This window comes from Helicoverpa zea, chromosome 12, assembly GCF_022581195.2.
Source record: "Helicoverpa zea isolate HzStark_Cry1AcR chromosome 12, ilHelZeax1.1, whole genome shotgun sequence".
Lineage (NCBI taxonomy): Eukaryota > Metazoa > Arthropoda > Insecta > Lepidoptera > Noctuidae > Helicoverpa > Helicoverpa zea.
The window spans coordinates 1,315,008-1,332,383 of NC_061463.1; the positions used below are offsets into that span (position 1 = coordinate 1,315,008).

Sequence of the window (17,376 nt, forward strand, 5' to 3'; positions counted from 1 at the left end):
TTGGAAACTAGGTTTTGCCTTCGGAACTTGATTTTCTTGACCTTATTTTAATGTTAATTTTTATAATATATTTTTAGATATGTACCGGCTATCAATGTAGTTCGATCAACGACTATAAGGACCAAACGCAATCTATATTTTTTTGAACGAATAAATATTTTTTTATTGACCAAACTAAAACCCCGGTAACTGTATTGTGGTCAGACAGGCAGTCATTCCTTGTAAACCACCGGTACTCAGCTACATCCTATAAGGTTGAAAGCTAACCCCAACATAGTTGGGAAAAGGCTAAGTAGATGATACAAATTATCAAGCGCAAAAGTTTTTTACTTATGAAATCCCAACGAAATAAGATTATTTAGAACTCTCGACGTTGAGATGTCTCTAACTACTTAATACTTTATTTAAACATGTAACCTTTAATTTCCCGTCGACATATTACTTAAGGAGCAATATTATTATTAATTAAATAGTAATTAGTATTTCTCAGGATATTAAGCTATATCCTGTAGTATCTGCCATTAATTGGAGAATGGTTCGTTATGGCCAATATCCGATGTTAAAATTAAAATTATTTAACTGTTCATGAAGATATTTACAGCCTATACCTTTAATGTCTTCTACGTTTATTTTTTGTGCAATTGATTTGACTAATCATGTCATTACTTAAAGAGCTAAAAAGTAGGCTATATTTTGTTTGGAAGTTTTAGCTATACCTATTAATTAAAAGTGTCATTAATATTCGTTCATTAGTTTTTAGAGAGTAACTATCACACGTAGGTACATCGAGTACAACAGTCCCTTTAAAGGATCCTTTGATTTATCAAACTACAAAATCCGATGAAATCATACTAATACTAATTTAAACTCTTTGATATTTTGTTTTCCCTAAAAAGTATTAGTAATACAAATAACAGACAATATCGATTTATCAACGGCAAACTAACAATGGCTTGCCGAAACATCGAAACCAAAACGAAACAAAAAATCGATACAAAAAATAATCGTTACAAATTACACGCGTTCTAATCGGGTTCTTTAATAAATCGATTAATATATTCACATCACTAATCTCATTAGTATGTAGTAAGGCTGGGTACACACTTGTGTTAAAAAGTTAGTTACCAACGTTAAATAAAGATAGAGATTTTATTTGTCTGTTAATAAATTGCCGTAACTTTCTATTTTAATTATTTTTGTAAAGTAAAATTAGGCTGATAAATCAACACTTTAAGGGCGTATTAAAGGAACAAAAGACAGGATCCAAAATATTCACCTTTCCAAAATTAATCAGAAAATAATCTTTCTTTTCGAAAATGTCAGCCACAAAAAATATTATTTAGACTGCGTCGCACAATTTTTTATATTTACAAAATTATACTTATAAAGTACATAAACATTTTTATATTAGCCGTTTTCCCGCGGTTGGACCCACGTCCCGTGGAAACTACTACTCGTATCGGGATAAAATATAGCCAATTTTACTCGGAAAGAGTTATAATAGTTTAGTACTTTCCAAAAGTAACAGAAAGTTTCAAAGCCTTTAACATGGTATAAACTATAGTATAACAAATATATAATTTAAGCTTCTATGTAGCCTTTGCTTTATATCAGCTAACGAACAAAATCCGATTATAAGGGATTGATTTATAATCGGCCGTCCTTATATCTGTTTTGGTACAATTTTATTATTGAACCAACTGAAATGAGGATCTAGCTATCGTCTCTCTTATAATTTGGGATTTTAAGTCATAAATCATTGTCTTATTAAGAGTACTAATGTTTTAGTATGGGTTTGCCTGTTTGAGCATTTATTTATTTTCTTTGTACAGCGCTTTCACACTGGAATTTTACACATTCCGGGTGAAAAATCGTTTTGTTAAAAACATTATTTTTGTACCGGTATCTGTCAATTATTTACCACAACCGAGAGATGTCACTCAGAAAAATCGATTGGTCTGAAAAATCGGTTAAATAATACACGACCACGCCAGAATTGTTAGTTTAAAGAAAAAGGACTTTATTTTTGACCTAGTTAAGTACCCAATTGTTAAGCAACCAATAAGTCCAAAACCCGAAACCTGAATATCCAAAAATAACCCCTTTGTCGAATAAAACCAAAGAACACATCATCATCCTCCGAGCCTTTTTCCCAATCATGTTGGGGTCGGCTTCCAGTCTAACCGGATTCAGCTGAGTACCAGTGCTTTACAAGAAGCGACTGCCTATCTGACCTCCTCAACCCAGTTACCCGGGCAACCCGATACCCCTTGGTTAGACTGGTGTCAGACTTACTGGCTACTGACTACCCGTAACGACTAACAATAAAACCAAAGAACACAGATGCCCTTTTATTATTAGTAGATAATATTATAAACACAATATGTAAGTCTCATTCTGTCGGCTATAAAACATGATGTCTCAATTTTTGGACCTCATTCCAAATGATTTATGGGAACAATAAGGTGATGTATGGATGAAAGTACGAAAGTGTCAATACTTTGGTAGCATTGTGTAATTAATATTTGACTTAATGACCTTTGCCACTAAACGTATTGTTTTTGTCCTTATCCAAGTACGGGGAATAGTTCCCTCGGGACGCGGATGAAACTGCAGGCGGATAAGTCCGTTGGCAAAGAGAAAATCCTCCTTAAAATATTGATTTCTATTATATTAATTATTATAGATTTAAAGTATTTTGTGTTTATGTAGAAGCACATCCATATTTGTAATTAAGACTGACGACGATTAAGCCAAACTTCACCACAATGACAGGCAATTGTTATTCCTATATATTGGATGTTTTTGAAATCATCATACCCTTTTATTTTGCTTATTTGCGAATCCTACATGTGCCAAGACTTTTTTAATGACACAACCAACCAAATACCCCCACAAGAACTTTACACCCAAAACAAAACACAAAAGAAAAGAAAACAAAAAAAACCCGGATCATAATTTTTCCGGCAACATTTTTTCGCCTCCCAATTATTTGTAGCGTCGAAGCAGATAAGTCGCGGCAGTATAAGTGCGCGCACGCATCGAACATCGTAAATATGATCGTGATCAGCTGCATTATGTTAAGGACGGAACGAGATCAGACCTTACCGTGGAGAACAAAATGACTAGCGGAGATGCCATTATGGAAAATCGTCTAAGAAAGTAGCGCGGGTGTGCGGGGGACGAGGAACGTTACTGTTTTCACCCGACCATTTTTTGTAATACCAAAAATCATTGACAGATGCTGGATTACTGGGGAGTTTGTTGCGCCACTTCTTCTTAACAGCAAAAACACATAGGAAGTGGTGGAAAGTGGGCGTTTTGGGAGCTGTCTTTTGTAAATTTCTGACGTTCAAAAAGTGCTGTTTTGCAGCCAAGTTTAAATAAAGTTTGATTTTGAGATGTCTCAAAGAACCCAAACACCTCGTTAGTTCACTCGAATTTGATCGTTTTGGTCATGTTCACCGTATGAATTTGACCTATAAGAAAGCGCCTGACCTACCTGAATTATGGAATCTCCGTTCATCTTTCATTACTCAGTGGACCTTACCCTTATAGGATTGGACGTGGGTGGATACGACCGTTTTGAAATGTAAGATTTTTTTTGTACCGTCTTATCGGTTAAGGAAGAGTCTTAAATGCCATGGCTATTTTTTTGCACTAGAGTGTAGAGAAAGTTCCTACTTAAGACAGTAGGTTTAACAAGTAAAATAACGAATGAATATACTAATCCCAATAATCTTTCCTATGAATACCTAAATACTAAAGATTGTAGTGATGAGACTATGTGAAGCTATGTTATTATGAATTCTACTGTAGCTTATCAGAGTAACGGATAGGCTAAGTTTTATCCGTTTTCAATAGGGAGTTCTCTCAGGAATCGGGTAAAACCCAGTCTAGAATAATGAAGTCTGCTAAGAATATTTTTTATTCAAACGATATTTTTTATATCACTTCAAAATAAAACCACAACCTTCTACTACAATAATTTAAAATGTACCAAACTTATATTACATAAATATGAAACTTAATCGTAATAAATTACTTATCCAACAGCCCGAATCTGGGACGCTACACTTACGAAACTCGACCCAATATTTTAGAATAAGAAAAACGAAGAGAAGAGAACTTTATAACTGAATGGACGAATAAATTCAGTTAAGTCGAACCTCATACGAGATAATAACGTGCTTGTTTAAATTGTGGAAACAACAATATATTGGACCTTACGATTGTATTTTTTTATATCCTTAAGTTGGTACACGTGGTCTTGTGTAACAAGAGCACATGTTTTTTTACTTGATTAATATAATTTATCAATAATATGTTAATTGTAAAAGGGTCTATTATATATAAAAAAAAACTGACGTATAAAGAATCCGCCTATTTCAAATCCACCTATATTGGCCTTCTCTTTCGTACATTTAACGGAAGCACTATATCGATGAAAAAAATTGTCTGTAAAAGGCGGATAGCTAGTTTTAAAGACCGCGTTATCATTCTTAATTCAATTACAATTTATTGATTTCCTTGAACTTTTCAGACATTTTTTTTCCGAATACATTTTTCTTACAAATCGAGCAAAAGATGAGCCCATATCTCGTGTACGCCTACCTTAAGTATTAAAACAAAAATGTTTTTTATTCAAGTCCCTCGATACAGCGACCTTTGTCTTGATTTATGCAGTCTAGTGACATTACGTAGCCAATAAATAATATTTTAATTCTTCTTTTGTACTTTTAAATAAGTCTCAAAATATTCAAGATACCGAATTGAGGGTCGGAGTTTTATTTCTTGAAATTCCTCCGCATCCGTGATCGGAATCGGAAAGTAATCATGACTTGGCTTGTGGTGTGATGTGTCATTTTTGGTATTGATGGTCCAACTTCCTTAGTTTTTTTAGATACTTTTGTTTATTGAATTGGGTTGAGGTGGGCTTACTACACACTGCATTTTTAGGCACACCTATTACGATTTTGCTTCAGTATTTGGATAATTTAAGGGAGATTTTTGAACTCCAAAGACTGACTTCGACGATCCACCTTACCTACCTAATTAAAGCTTGAAGTGTTTCTAGCATAGCAGTTAGACAGGCCTGTGCAAATGATAGAACGTTTGCTCTTATAGGTGGTTTTTCTAATTTCTAAGGCAAACCAATGAGAGTTTTCGATTATTTTGTTAGTTCCATTACTATATCGGCATTACTATTCTCGCAACTTCAAAGTACTTTTAAGAACGAATAAAAAATTACAAAGAGTCCGAACTTTCCAGCACAATAAAGCCATACAATACACTTGTATATCATCCAACTTACGGAGCCTGTTGCTAAGACCTAGTTATTTTATAAACGTAAATCATGTTAAAGATACATATAAAGTGTACAGCCACCGCGACCACTTATTGGAGCGTTAAAAAGTTAAACTTATTGTTATTTATTGTTCGTGTATGTACATTTATCATGTACAAATTGACGCCTTCACAAATGTAACGAGTCGTTGTGCCGACAAAGTGCGTCGGAAATATTGGGAAAGATGGTCCCGTATGTTTTTGTGATCCACTTTCATGGTGTCTATATTTTATGGTAAGGACAACTTCTGTAACAAAGTTTTGCATAAATTTTAACTCGGACAATGTATTAGGACATTTATAAATGCATCCTTGGTTCCTATTGTAGAAGTCATGTACAGCTAAATGATTTTTACCACCTGGTATCCATTATTCCTGTAGCTACCTAGTTTGGCAAGACTTCGAAAATATTTTTAGGCACATTTTTTTCAATTTTGGCTATAATAAAATATACTGCGCATCTAAAGACATAAAATGGGCTATCTTTCTATCTCTATCTATCTATCTTCTCTTTATATTTCTATCTATCTTTGAGATGTGAATAAATAAATAATCTTTATTATGACGTAACTGCCGCTCCCAATATTCTATGTATTTGACGATTTGCTTACTAAATACACGCCATGTTCAATTCCTATCTTTAGTAAGCAAAATAACAGATAGATAAATTATTGGGAATGACCGTAATTTGATCTAAATAAAATGATTGTAATATTCGAACATACCAAACAATTAAATTGTAACAGAACCCAAAATCCGTGACATCGTATATCACGATACGATTGCATCGCCCTCTATAGATACGTCCTGGAACTTCAAGCGTTATTTACGACGCAACCATATCAACCGGCTAATTTGTAATAATTGTACCGGGGGTGATAACAAATCAGTGTTATGGGGTACACTGGAACTGTGGAGTTAGGCAAAAAAGCTGCGGAAAAATTTGCTCGAGTTGGTACTTAGGATCTTTGGATATTATGCCTACTCCTTAATTCAACGTCTTAATAAACACTTGGCTTTCAAATTCTCATAATCCACAATCAGGATTGAAGTTCTATATTTCATATTTACCTTAAATTCTTGTCAAATAATTTTGGCACTCCTGCGCATAGACGATTTTTTTGTTGACTGATTTGAGACGAGCATAGTTCATTGATAAGACCTAAACATAAGAGATGTCAATTTGATCACCTTAAGCCCTATTTTAATGACTAGTATAGTCTCACTTTACAAATGAGGGCTTCCTCTTAGATTTAGCTCACTCTCTACTATTCGTACTAAGTATGTTCATAGCTTACGTGGCCACACCAATGCTCTTACATACATCTTTATCTTGCTCTCGAGGAAGGAGTTAAATTGTGTCAAAACGCTGATTGCTAGGAAACGGCAGTCTTCACATACTGAGTTCCGAGTTATGTGGACAAGATTTTTTGATTCCTCTTCAATGCATTTGGAGTTACTGAACCCTCTTATGAAAGACGTCTCAAAATGTCTGAAGAGTAATTTCAGCTAGAGTATGGGAAGTGAATCAGCACAAAATTAAATACAAGTAGAAGAATATTAAATCATTGAAAATACCTACTCAAATGGATATGGAGCGTACTACTGATATTTGCAGCAAATTATTTTATACCCAAATTGATTTATGTGTTGTACCTATTTTATAACACCTGTATTTACTCAATCGAAGCACCCATGAAATGAAATTTGTTGAATATATTTTTCTCACCAATAATTCATCCTACAATACCCATAAAGTCAAAAAATCCCATTGATCACACTTACTCTGGTAAGGGCCGGTGAATTTGACCACCAATCACCTAAATACGTCTTAAACGGTAAAAAATTGATGCAAGCAATAAAATTTTAAACGCTTGATCTGGTTCTACGGTTCCCTGAAATAATTTGGGTTTCAATGCGGTAGACATTAACTGCACTTACCTACATGATAATTCTGCCTGAATTATGTTTCATTGAATTTTTGACCGTGTATTTTGGTTAAATATTGTAATTTCCAATTTTTTGCCCACATCATAAACTGGTGTAACCCTTGAGTTACTAAGATGTAGCTAAATTGTGTAAGTGTAAAGAGTGTGAAGTTACTCTCTTCAACAGGGATTATAGGTGCAAAACTTTCCAAACCTATATAGTGCATTGCAAATTCAAAATATATGATTCAATGATAATAACGAGCACTGTGCTTATGCAGACCCTGAAGGCACCAAGTAGATCTTTTTGAATTAAAAACCTTAGTTATTTTAACTATAAGTTTCAGACATTTTTTTGTGGATGATGGTAGGAGATGATGATAAAACCAGGATTGACCTTTTCCCAAAACATCCGTAATTTGACCCAACCATTACAAAAATAAACAGCCTTACATTAAAAACTGCTTAAGCAAGACGTCTTGCATCCCACATATCATATACCGTGACACTCTCGCAAACAATAAATAATATTGATAACCTTACAAATTGTATTTACGACCGTACCAAAACGTGTGTAATTGAATTTTCGGAAACACCCACAAATTATCCGTGTGGCAATACTGTGATGTACTACCGGGAATTTTTGGGGATGTTGTTTTAGTAACTAAAGAGAAATTTTAAAATTGTTTACTTTGTGGCTTTATACGCATCATGCATGCTTGCTTGTACTTTTTTCCTTAATTCGATGGGCACTTGCTATTGCATTTTTTGTCATGTACACAGTATATATTTAAAAAAATCTTACATACTTGTACCTATAAGTTTAAATAAAATAATTCGATTGCATTAAAAAAACACATTACCCGTTGCCACTTTATAAGTCTTTTATTAGTGATATAACTCTATCTAGTATCTTTTAAATTATACAAAAAAATAGTTGTCTTTAGCGAAGCTCTCATTATATTATATTAAACTTCATTTATTCAAGTAACAAGACTCAAATTTGTTAGTAATACAAAATTCTTACCCTATGTTAGTAGTTATATATCCTAGGAACACAATATCACACTCAACATATTATAAACCCGAGTCATCGCTGCTCAACCCCATGCGAGACTTTACAGCAATGGCTCAGGTAAGGACAGTCCAGTCTGTCTGCAATCACGGCCAACATGCTGTTGGAGCTGGCCCGCACTCTACGCACTAAGGAGGCACAACGCTTACGCATTGTAGCGAAAAAACAATTTACATTCGCTTCCGCAAACATTCCAGAGGCACTACAAAAGCGAGGTAGCCCCAACAGCACCCTGAACGCGTTGTTGAATTGGACACGGATGGAGCTGTATGTTTTTTGAGTATATCTAGCCCACAGGCTGCTCGTATAAAAAGATGTGCAATAAGCTCTGAAAAGAGTGATTTTTACTGCTCTTGAGCATTTTGCAAACCTGCGGGCCAGCATGTTCGCTCTCACCGACAACGCCCTCCGCTCCCGTTCCACGTCTTCATCGTCCCTAAGATCGGGGGTAAGAACGTGCCCTAAGTATTTGAAATGGAATACCCTTTTTAATGGGTACCCATTGAGTAACAGGTGTGGTATCAAATTATGGCTTTTACCCCTAGTCTCAAAAACCATGATTTCGCTCTTTTTAACATTGTAAGTCAAACCGTGACTCTGAGCATAATTTTCACAAATGCCTATAAGTTTTCTAAGACCGCAAGGCGATGCACTCAGCAGCGCCATGTCATCCGCATAACTGATATTGTTAAAACATACTCCGTCAATATGACAACCCACTTTGACGCTGCTGAGTTTATCAATGAGGTCATTAACGTAAAGGTTGAAAAGTGTAGGAGATGTTAAACCACCTTGACGAACCCCACATTCCAACCCATACGCATCCGACTGCACGCCTGCCCATCGCACGCTATTGACCTGGCCACCGTACCAATATTTAAGGATATTGATAGCTGACTTTGGTACTTGAGACTTTTCCAACTTTTGCCATAAAATATCATAGGAAACCAGGTCAAAAGCTTTTGAAAGGTCAAGGAAACAACAATAGACAGAAGTTTTCCGTTTAGTGTAGTAATTGATAGCATGCTTCATACACAGTATCGCACTATCGGTTGATAATCCAGGGCGGAAACCAAACTGATTATCATGCAGCTGGATGTATTTATTTAGCTTATAGATATAGATTATCAAGGTACAAATTCAATATCTAAATACTCATTTAATACCCTTACATAAAACATGATATACTCATAAAACATGATATTCAAATGTGTCCTTAGGTATATATAAATGCAAAAAAATCATTTTAACCTCACGTCGAACCTCTGAACAGTTATTCCTTCTTCAAACTCTCAAGACTTACACTACATAATCCAATTAGCAAGTCACGGTAGATGGTAGTGCATAATAAAGTCATAAGCAACACTGGTAGCCGGTAGGGCGCTACATTAATCACAGATTACTGCGAGCTTAGATGCACTATCTCTTTGTCCTGGACTCCCAGAGAGGGCCATAGATTATGTGAACGAGTTTGGTGCGTGTTTTATGCCTAGGTGAATTTTGCCGCAGTTGGGATTGTTTTTGTAGGTCCACTAAAGGACGAATTAGATGCGAGAGAGAATTATTGGAGTCGAAAAAAAAACAATAGCTGATTAATTATCGGTTCTCACATTATTCATAGGTCACGAAATAAAATTCAGAACTTTACCATTGGTTTTCTTAGCATAACGATGATATTTTTTGTGGTTAATTTATTGAAAGAACTTTAATTTTATAGAGTCAATTTTGGTCCGAAATAAGTTACAGTAAAAGTTGTGCTAAGCTTAAGTGTCATTTGTAGGAAACACATTCTAAGCTAAATTCTATGTTACATTCGAGGCAGGCATTCTGAAACGTATCTGAATTCAACCAAGTGTCGCATCTACATCTTAACAAACGAAAAAAATAATCTCTGTCCATTATTACGCTAAATAATATATGAGACGATTTATCTTAACCGAATAAGTAGTTGGTAATATTTTATGGGTTGCATTGTGTCGCTAAACTTACGACTTCCGGTCAACAGTGAGCCTGGCTTATCGCAAGATGAGATATTACTATTGTTATCTGAGGAATACTGTGGGAATATTTAGAACGTTCTGGAATGATTTGTATTGGGGTGTGATAAATGTTTTTCGGTCCTGTGTAGGTCACCCCGTTTCTTTTTTGTTTTTTTTTTTTTGCCTGATGTGTTTATTTGAAGTTGACAGCTTACCTTATTGGTTTACTGCCTCCTAATGGATCCCAAACTTGGCTGAATAGGTACTAGACCTAAAAGGCTGATATTATTAGCAATAGTTATACATTTTAGAATTCAACAGAAGAACTGATTATTGTCAAGCGATTGGGAAAATTGCTCAGTAGCACATTAGAATCAAGATTTTTGCAAAATCGATATATATATCGAACACGCACATTCATGGAAAGAAACAGTAGGTACATTTGAACAAAAATGACTCATCTTTTGGAAGTGAAGAGTTTTAGAGCACTCGGGGTGTCAGGTAAGATAAATTACAGGAATATGTGATGCTAGGATTTTCATAATTCGATTGAAAAGATGGCCCAGAATACAGTCTACTCGATATAAATACCTGCATACAAACACCAAATAATAGGTCATCCAAAAACAATTTATATATCAAATCTATCTACAAGCCGAACCAATAATTACTGTGATCTAATTAATAACCAGAGAACTATGATTAAAATCAATGTGAGTGTTCTCACGTTAAACTTTTAATTGTTATGATTAATCTATATTCTGACGGCTGGTCTGTTTTGTGAGATATGGAGGCGAAAGCTTGTTAGTATAGGCCATGCGATAGGATAAGGTGCAGCTTAGTAGTTCCTGAGATAAAAGTTGCAAAAATACATCTGCGGAGAATTTTGCCAACACGTTGTGGTCTTTTTTAAGGTCTAACCGGAGCCAGAGTATTTTCAGTTGCCAAAAAAATATTGTCAGGCGCTTAAGAAAGTATTGAGTATTGAGTAAAGGCACCTAATGAAACAGTTTGCGATTTTGATGATGATGATGATATGATGATGTCTTCCTAGCCGATTATCGGCTACGGCGGCTGTTCTCATGTAAGGAGATTAACCAACTACGCAGGACATATTATAGTGCACGAGCATTTGCACAGACACAGGTGCACTCACTATTCCTTAACTCTCATAGCCCGATGGGACGGTAATCCGACACGACCGGAGAGAGATCAGGCGCAGGACCGACATTTACGTGCTTTCCGATGCACGGGTGTATCAATCACCAGCTTCCAGGCTCTGGACTGCTTTGTGAAAATCTTCTAAAACCCACAAAGCGATTTCGACCCGACTCGGGAATCAAACCCGAGACCTCGTGCTCAGCAGCCGCACTTGCGACAGCTAGAACAACGAGGCAGTGAGGCAGACGCAACGAGGTTGCGATTTTAATTTTATTATCACCGCCTCTCCATCAATACATGTATGAACTTTCACCATAAAACCACCTTCAGTGTTTTAACAGTTATTTCATATACGAAACTCCCCTCGAAAAATGTCCCTCATTTGTCTTCACGCATCTCAATTAAGCGAATGTGGTGTACGCACGTATTATTAATACAAAACATATAGATAAACAATACTCTATATTCTTGGGCGGTGCATTCGAAATAAATCAAAGTCTGTGCGTAGGTGGGCGCAAGCGCAACCCGCAATTACCAATTAACCTCGCGTTATATTCATGTTCGAAATTCAAAATTCAAATTCATTCGGTCATATCCCGTCGAACGAGACACACGTCTAAAATGGTCGCCGTGAAATTGGGGTGCCATTTTTAACTTTTATGGCCCTTTGAAATTGTCAAAATAAAACGCCAAAATTGATCGAACGATACTTTTATTAAAATCGTTATTTTTTCAAAATAAATCTCAGACCTAAAAATAAATTTACACTTCTGAATATTTGTTCCTACTTAAATATTTTCTAAAACGATATCCATAAATTACATTTAGGCTCAATTTCATGCTATCTAATATTACTAGAGATACTAATGGTAACATGTGATCTAGTATTTTTTACTTAGCACGCTCTTGATACACAAGTTAACAGAACTTTTTGAGAAAATGATAAGTTAATTGTAATAATTATCTAACCATAGGCAACTGAAGAAGCTTAAGATAAAGATGCAACTAAGTCTATCAAATATTAACAAAAATAAATAATATTTTGTTAGAATAATACTTCTTAAAGTAGTATTTTTGAGCGTGCTAATCCTCAGAACCTTTATATCTTGGTAGATAAATGTAATACTGTAAGATACCTACCTATTTTATAGAGTTTACAGTAATTTGAGTGGGTACTTTCGCGATTTCAATTTGCAACATAAGATAGGTGGCTAAAACCTATATTGCAATAAGTAGGTATATTTTTTTTTAAGTTGTTCACCAATTTGTTGCAAATTGAAATGCTAATATAATGGTTTTTTTTTATTCATTTTTGGGTATGCACCTAAACCAATAATGAGCATATATTTACATCATTTTTTTATTTGTATGATAGGATTATAAAACTCCAATAAAATTTTAAAGAGGCCATCAAAATTTTGTTTTCTATAAAAATACTAAAAAGGGTTGGTGTAGGTACTAAAAAAATCCAAAAAAATATTTAATGTTCTCTGAAAATATATTTTCTCAATTTTTCATTATTTCCAAAAATTACACCTTTGCCTAAAATGGTGGGATATGCATTTTTTTTTAATTTTTATCTATTATAGATTTAGCACCATACTACTAAAGAGTATTGAAATCAATAAAATGGAACTTAAAAAATATGGTATCCTTATTAAATGCAAATTATAAACTAATTTTAGGAGTCATGCATTAATGTCATGTTAAATAATAATTCTCGTTTATCACACTTTTAGACTATAAATATAACACTAAAATTATATACTGCTAAAACTAAAATTACCATCTAAATTAATATTTACAAAAAATATTTCATTTATAAGTTTTTTTCTGAAATAAATTAGGTATCCTGTTCTAAAAGAGAAATTTTATTAAAATATATTTTTTGGCATTATCTCAACTATTAAATTAATCATGACTTACTTTAAGATTTTAATACACACAGTCATATTTCAGAAAATGAAAAACGCTTAGATGAAACTTTGAGCGAATCACACATTTGCAACATGGCTCGCATTTTTTTTTCAGGCGTTTAAATTATTTTAAAGAAAACTGAATAATGTGATGGTATCTACAACATGTTATTATCACAAAAATAGTCATTATTAGCATAATAGATAATTGTCTATTAACAAAATATACAGACACGGGAAACAAGTTTTTATTTAATAAGTATTTTAACTACTTTTTATTTTGATAAGTGAATATGTAACAGCACATTATATTTTTAGGCCTTATAAAATACGGATACTTGACTACTTTTTACTTGAATTTTTATTGAATAATGTTCCATATAATATGAAAAATGTTTTATGTTTGACTGTTGTATGCATCTACAATTTAAACATCATTTACATAAAAATGTAAATTAAAACCTATATAAAGTAGTGTACGTATTTTTTTGTGTCATGAAAAGTCGTATTATATGACATATTTAGTAAATTCAACCTGATTAAGGTTCTTCAAAATATTTTGACCTGTATAATTTTCAGTAATCGTCAATTTTGTTCAATCTTGCAACCAATTTCTGTGTTCTATTCATATTTCGTACCTACATTGTAATACGAATCGAATAATTTTCAAACAGCATTCGTCATTTGTTATTTCCCGTTAAACAAACAAATCAACTAGCATCTCTCCCTATGAAACCGCTTTTATGATTCTATCATATTTCTCTTTAGACATTCTTGTAGACCCTGGCTATTCGATGCTCACTTATCTTCAATATCCTTCCCTCTTTCCACCTTCCACTCCTCGGTGACTTCTCTAGATCTTCAATCTACTGTGAAGTCACTAAGGTGGAAGGTTCTAGAACCTGCTTAATGTCCTCCACCAACGTTAGGTGTTTTCACGAAGTAGGTTGTAAGTGTGCCTTTTCCTTTCACGAATGTTGGACCTCGACATTCGCACGTGTAGCCTGCGCTCATTAGTACCCTGAAAAATAGAGTTTAATTTGTTACACAGAATGGTAAAATTGAACCATAAGAACAACGTTTCAAATTGGAACTGACGGGTATATTTGTGAACTAGCTTCTGCCAGCGGTTTCACCCGCATCCCGTGGGGGCTTCTGCACGAACCCGGATAAAAAGTAGCTTAGCTTTCCTCGATAAATGGGCCATTTAATATAGTATTTCCTGAGATTAGCGCGTTCAAGTAAACAAACTCTTTAACTTTATAATATTATTAAAGATTGTAAAACCCACTGACAATAATTATTATAAGTTGTTTTTTTATAAAAACAGGTCAATTGCAGTCTCATGTCTGCCTGATGTTCCCCAAACTAGTTAGGTTAAATCCAGTTCAGAGTTACATTAAAAAAACTCCCAATAACTGCAATCTCTAGCAAATACCACGTAACTCCACCGTATCTTATTTTTTTTATCAAGTATCTTTATAAATAAATAGGTATACTCACTTAGCAGTATCCTCAGTGACCTGTATCCGCCCCATGATGCCGGTGGAGTCCATGCGCGAGGCGACGTTGACGGTGTTTCCCCAGATGTCGTACTGCGGCTTCTGAGCACCCACCACGCCCGCTATCACCGGCCCGTGGTTCAGACCTGGGGATGCAGGAAGAACGTTAGTTAAAGTCCAACCGAGACCGCGGTCGCCGCAATTCGATTGAACCTTTATCACTACATAGTATAAAACGATGTCGCTTTCTCTGTCCCTATATCCCTATGCATGCTTAAATCTTTAAAACTACGCAACGGATTTTGATGAAGTTTTTTTAATAGGTTGTGATTGAAAAGGAAGTTTTTTTTGCATCGCATGCATTGCACCCATGCGAAGCCGGGACGGGTCGCTAGTATTCTTATATAATACATAAAATGTTATAGTGACGATTATGAAAGACGCAGGGTTTTTAATACAGCGCCATCTGTCGGTTACAAGGTGAAGTAATGTCAAACCGAGCAAGCGCTTGACTGAATAGTAGTAAGTTCGTTGATAAGCTACAGTGTGGCGCCCGACGAATCATTTGTAAGAGAGAATTACTTTGGCCCTCTTTTTTAAAGGGTCCGATTTCTCGAAACAAAATTACCGCTTATATTTACAGTTCTTCGTATTGTTATATTGACAGTTCAAACCCTAGTAGTAACATACTTGATCAAGCATATCTCAAATTAGTCTAGCCTACTTGGTCAAAGACTACCCTATTTACCTGGTTATTTCTATGCCAACAACGTACCTATCCTAAGCTTGAATCTCTGGAAGGACTCCCGGTTGATCTGGTCGAGGATGGTCATGAGAGCCACCGCGAACTCCACCAGGATCGCTACCGTGTGCTCTTCTTTACTCGTCGCATCCTGAAAAAACATCCAATTTATAACTACCAAGGATAATAGTAGGACCACATCTGTATATATAAAAGAAAGACTCGTTAGTTACACATTTTATAAATCAAGAATGGCTGAACCGCTAGCTGAAAATTAGAGGGGAGATAGCTGAAACCCGGGAGAAGGACATAGGATACTTTTTGTCACCATACGGCTACAGGAAGCAGCTATCTCGGGACGCGGGTGAAACAGCGGGCGGAAAGCTAGTTATACATAATAGTGAAAGGTGGTTAAACTGACTGTTTTGATTCAACTATCAAAAAAACTTTAATAAGCTGAAGTGGGACATAATCACAAGGAGACGCATTTATTTAACTTGTTAGGTTCACTGGTTCTAAATTATGAACTGTGGGTACTTACATTTTTTTCTTCCTTTCCCGGCCTCAGACCAGAAGCAATCATGTATGTGCTTCCTATCGTCTTTATTTTCTCTATACAGCTGAATTTTGGCTTCAATAAGAGCTGAAAAACACATACACACAATCTTTCACTTGCTTAGTGTTTTGGACGATTAAAGATACCACGGAGGAAGGAAAACTCGTTCCCCATGATAGACACTATCTGAGAATGAATGGCCCTACAAACGATAAAGAACCTCTTAAGAAAGTTGAAAAAGTGAATTCAGAATTTGATGCGTACCTTATCAAAATCGCATATAATTTCATTGAGCAGCCGCAAGCACTCCAAGCCTTGCTTATTGACGTCAGTTTCGTCATAGAACTCCTTGTAGTTCGGTATGGACGCGAACATCACGGCTATCGTCGAATATCTCTCGTGGTATAACTCTGCCTGGAATAAAAACAACGGGAGATGTGAAATGAACCCTCTGTTATTGTAGGATTTTAGTTTGCCAAATGATGATGATGTCCTCCTAGCCGATTATCGGCTACGGCGGCTGTTCTCATGTAAGGAGATTAGCCAACTACGCAGGACATATTATAGTGCACGAGCATTTGCGCAGACACAGGTGCACTCACTATTCCTTAACTCTCATAGCCCGATGGGACGGTAATCCGACACGACCGGAGAGAGATCAGGCGCAGGACCGACATTTACGTGCTCTCCGATGCACGGGTGTATCAATCACCAGCTTCCAGGCTCCGGGCTGCTTTGTGAAAGTCTTCTAAAACCCACAAGGCGATTTCGGCCCGACTCGGGAATCGAACCCGAGACCTCGTGCTTAGCAGCCGCACTTACGACAGCTAGACCAACGAGGCAGCATGCCTCGCCAAATAAAATAATACTGGGATACAGTGTAGCGGGCATAGGCAGGAATTGACACAATGAAGATAGAGAGACATTTCATTCTAAGAGGATAATATGTATTTAGATTTTACATATCCTAGTAAAATATGTATGTACAAATAGGATATTTTATAATAAGGATTTTAAATAGAAGCTGGTACTGGTATACTAACCTCAGATGCAACGTTTGTTAGGAAATGTTCTGCAACGTGAGCTGGTAGTATATTTTCTAGAAGAATCTGCAAGCAAAAAAAAAACAGTTTATTCTAATTTAGCCATTAATGTACTATCAGACTTATTT

At 35.4% G+C, this 17,376-nt stretch overlaps 1 protein-coding gene across 2 annotated transcripts in view; it reads right to left on the reverse strand.

Moving 5' to 3' along the window:
• Positions 1-12,184: 12,184 nt before the first annotated feature.
• Positions 12,185-17,376, reverse strand: part of LOC124635025 (adenylate cyclase type 2-like) — a 141,537-nt gene continuing 136,345 nt past the window's right edge. For both annotated transcript variants that reach the window (XM_047170771.1, XM_047170770.1), the window contains exons 18-23: positions 17,249-17,314; positions 16,470-16,619; positions 16,191-16,292; positions 15,683-15,800; positions 14,909-15,053; positions 12,185-14,426 (exon numbers count right to left, since the gene is read on the reverse strand). In XM_047170771.1, coding sequence (XP_047026727.1) covers positions 14,312-14,426; positions 14,909-15,053; positions 15,683-15,800; positions 16,191-16,292; positions 16,470-16,619; positions 17,249-17,314 — 696 coding nt within the window. In that variant the 3' untranslated portion in view covers positions 12,185-14,311. The remainder of the gene's footprint in view (positions 14,427-14,908; positions 15,054-15,682; positions 15,801-16,190; positions 16,293-16,469; positions 16,620-17,248; positions 17,315-17,376) is intronic.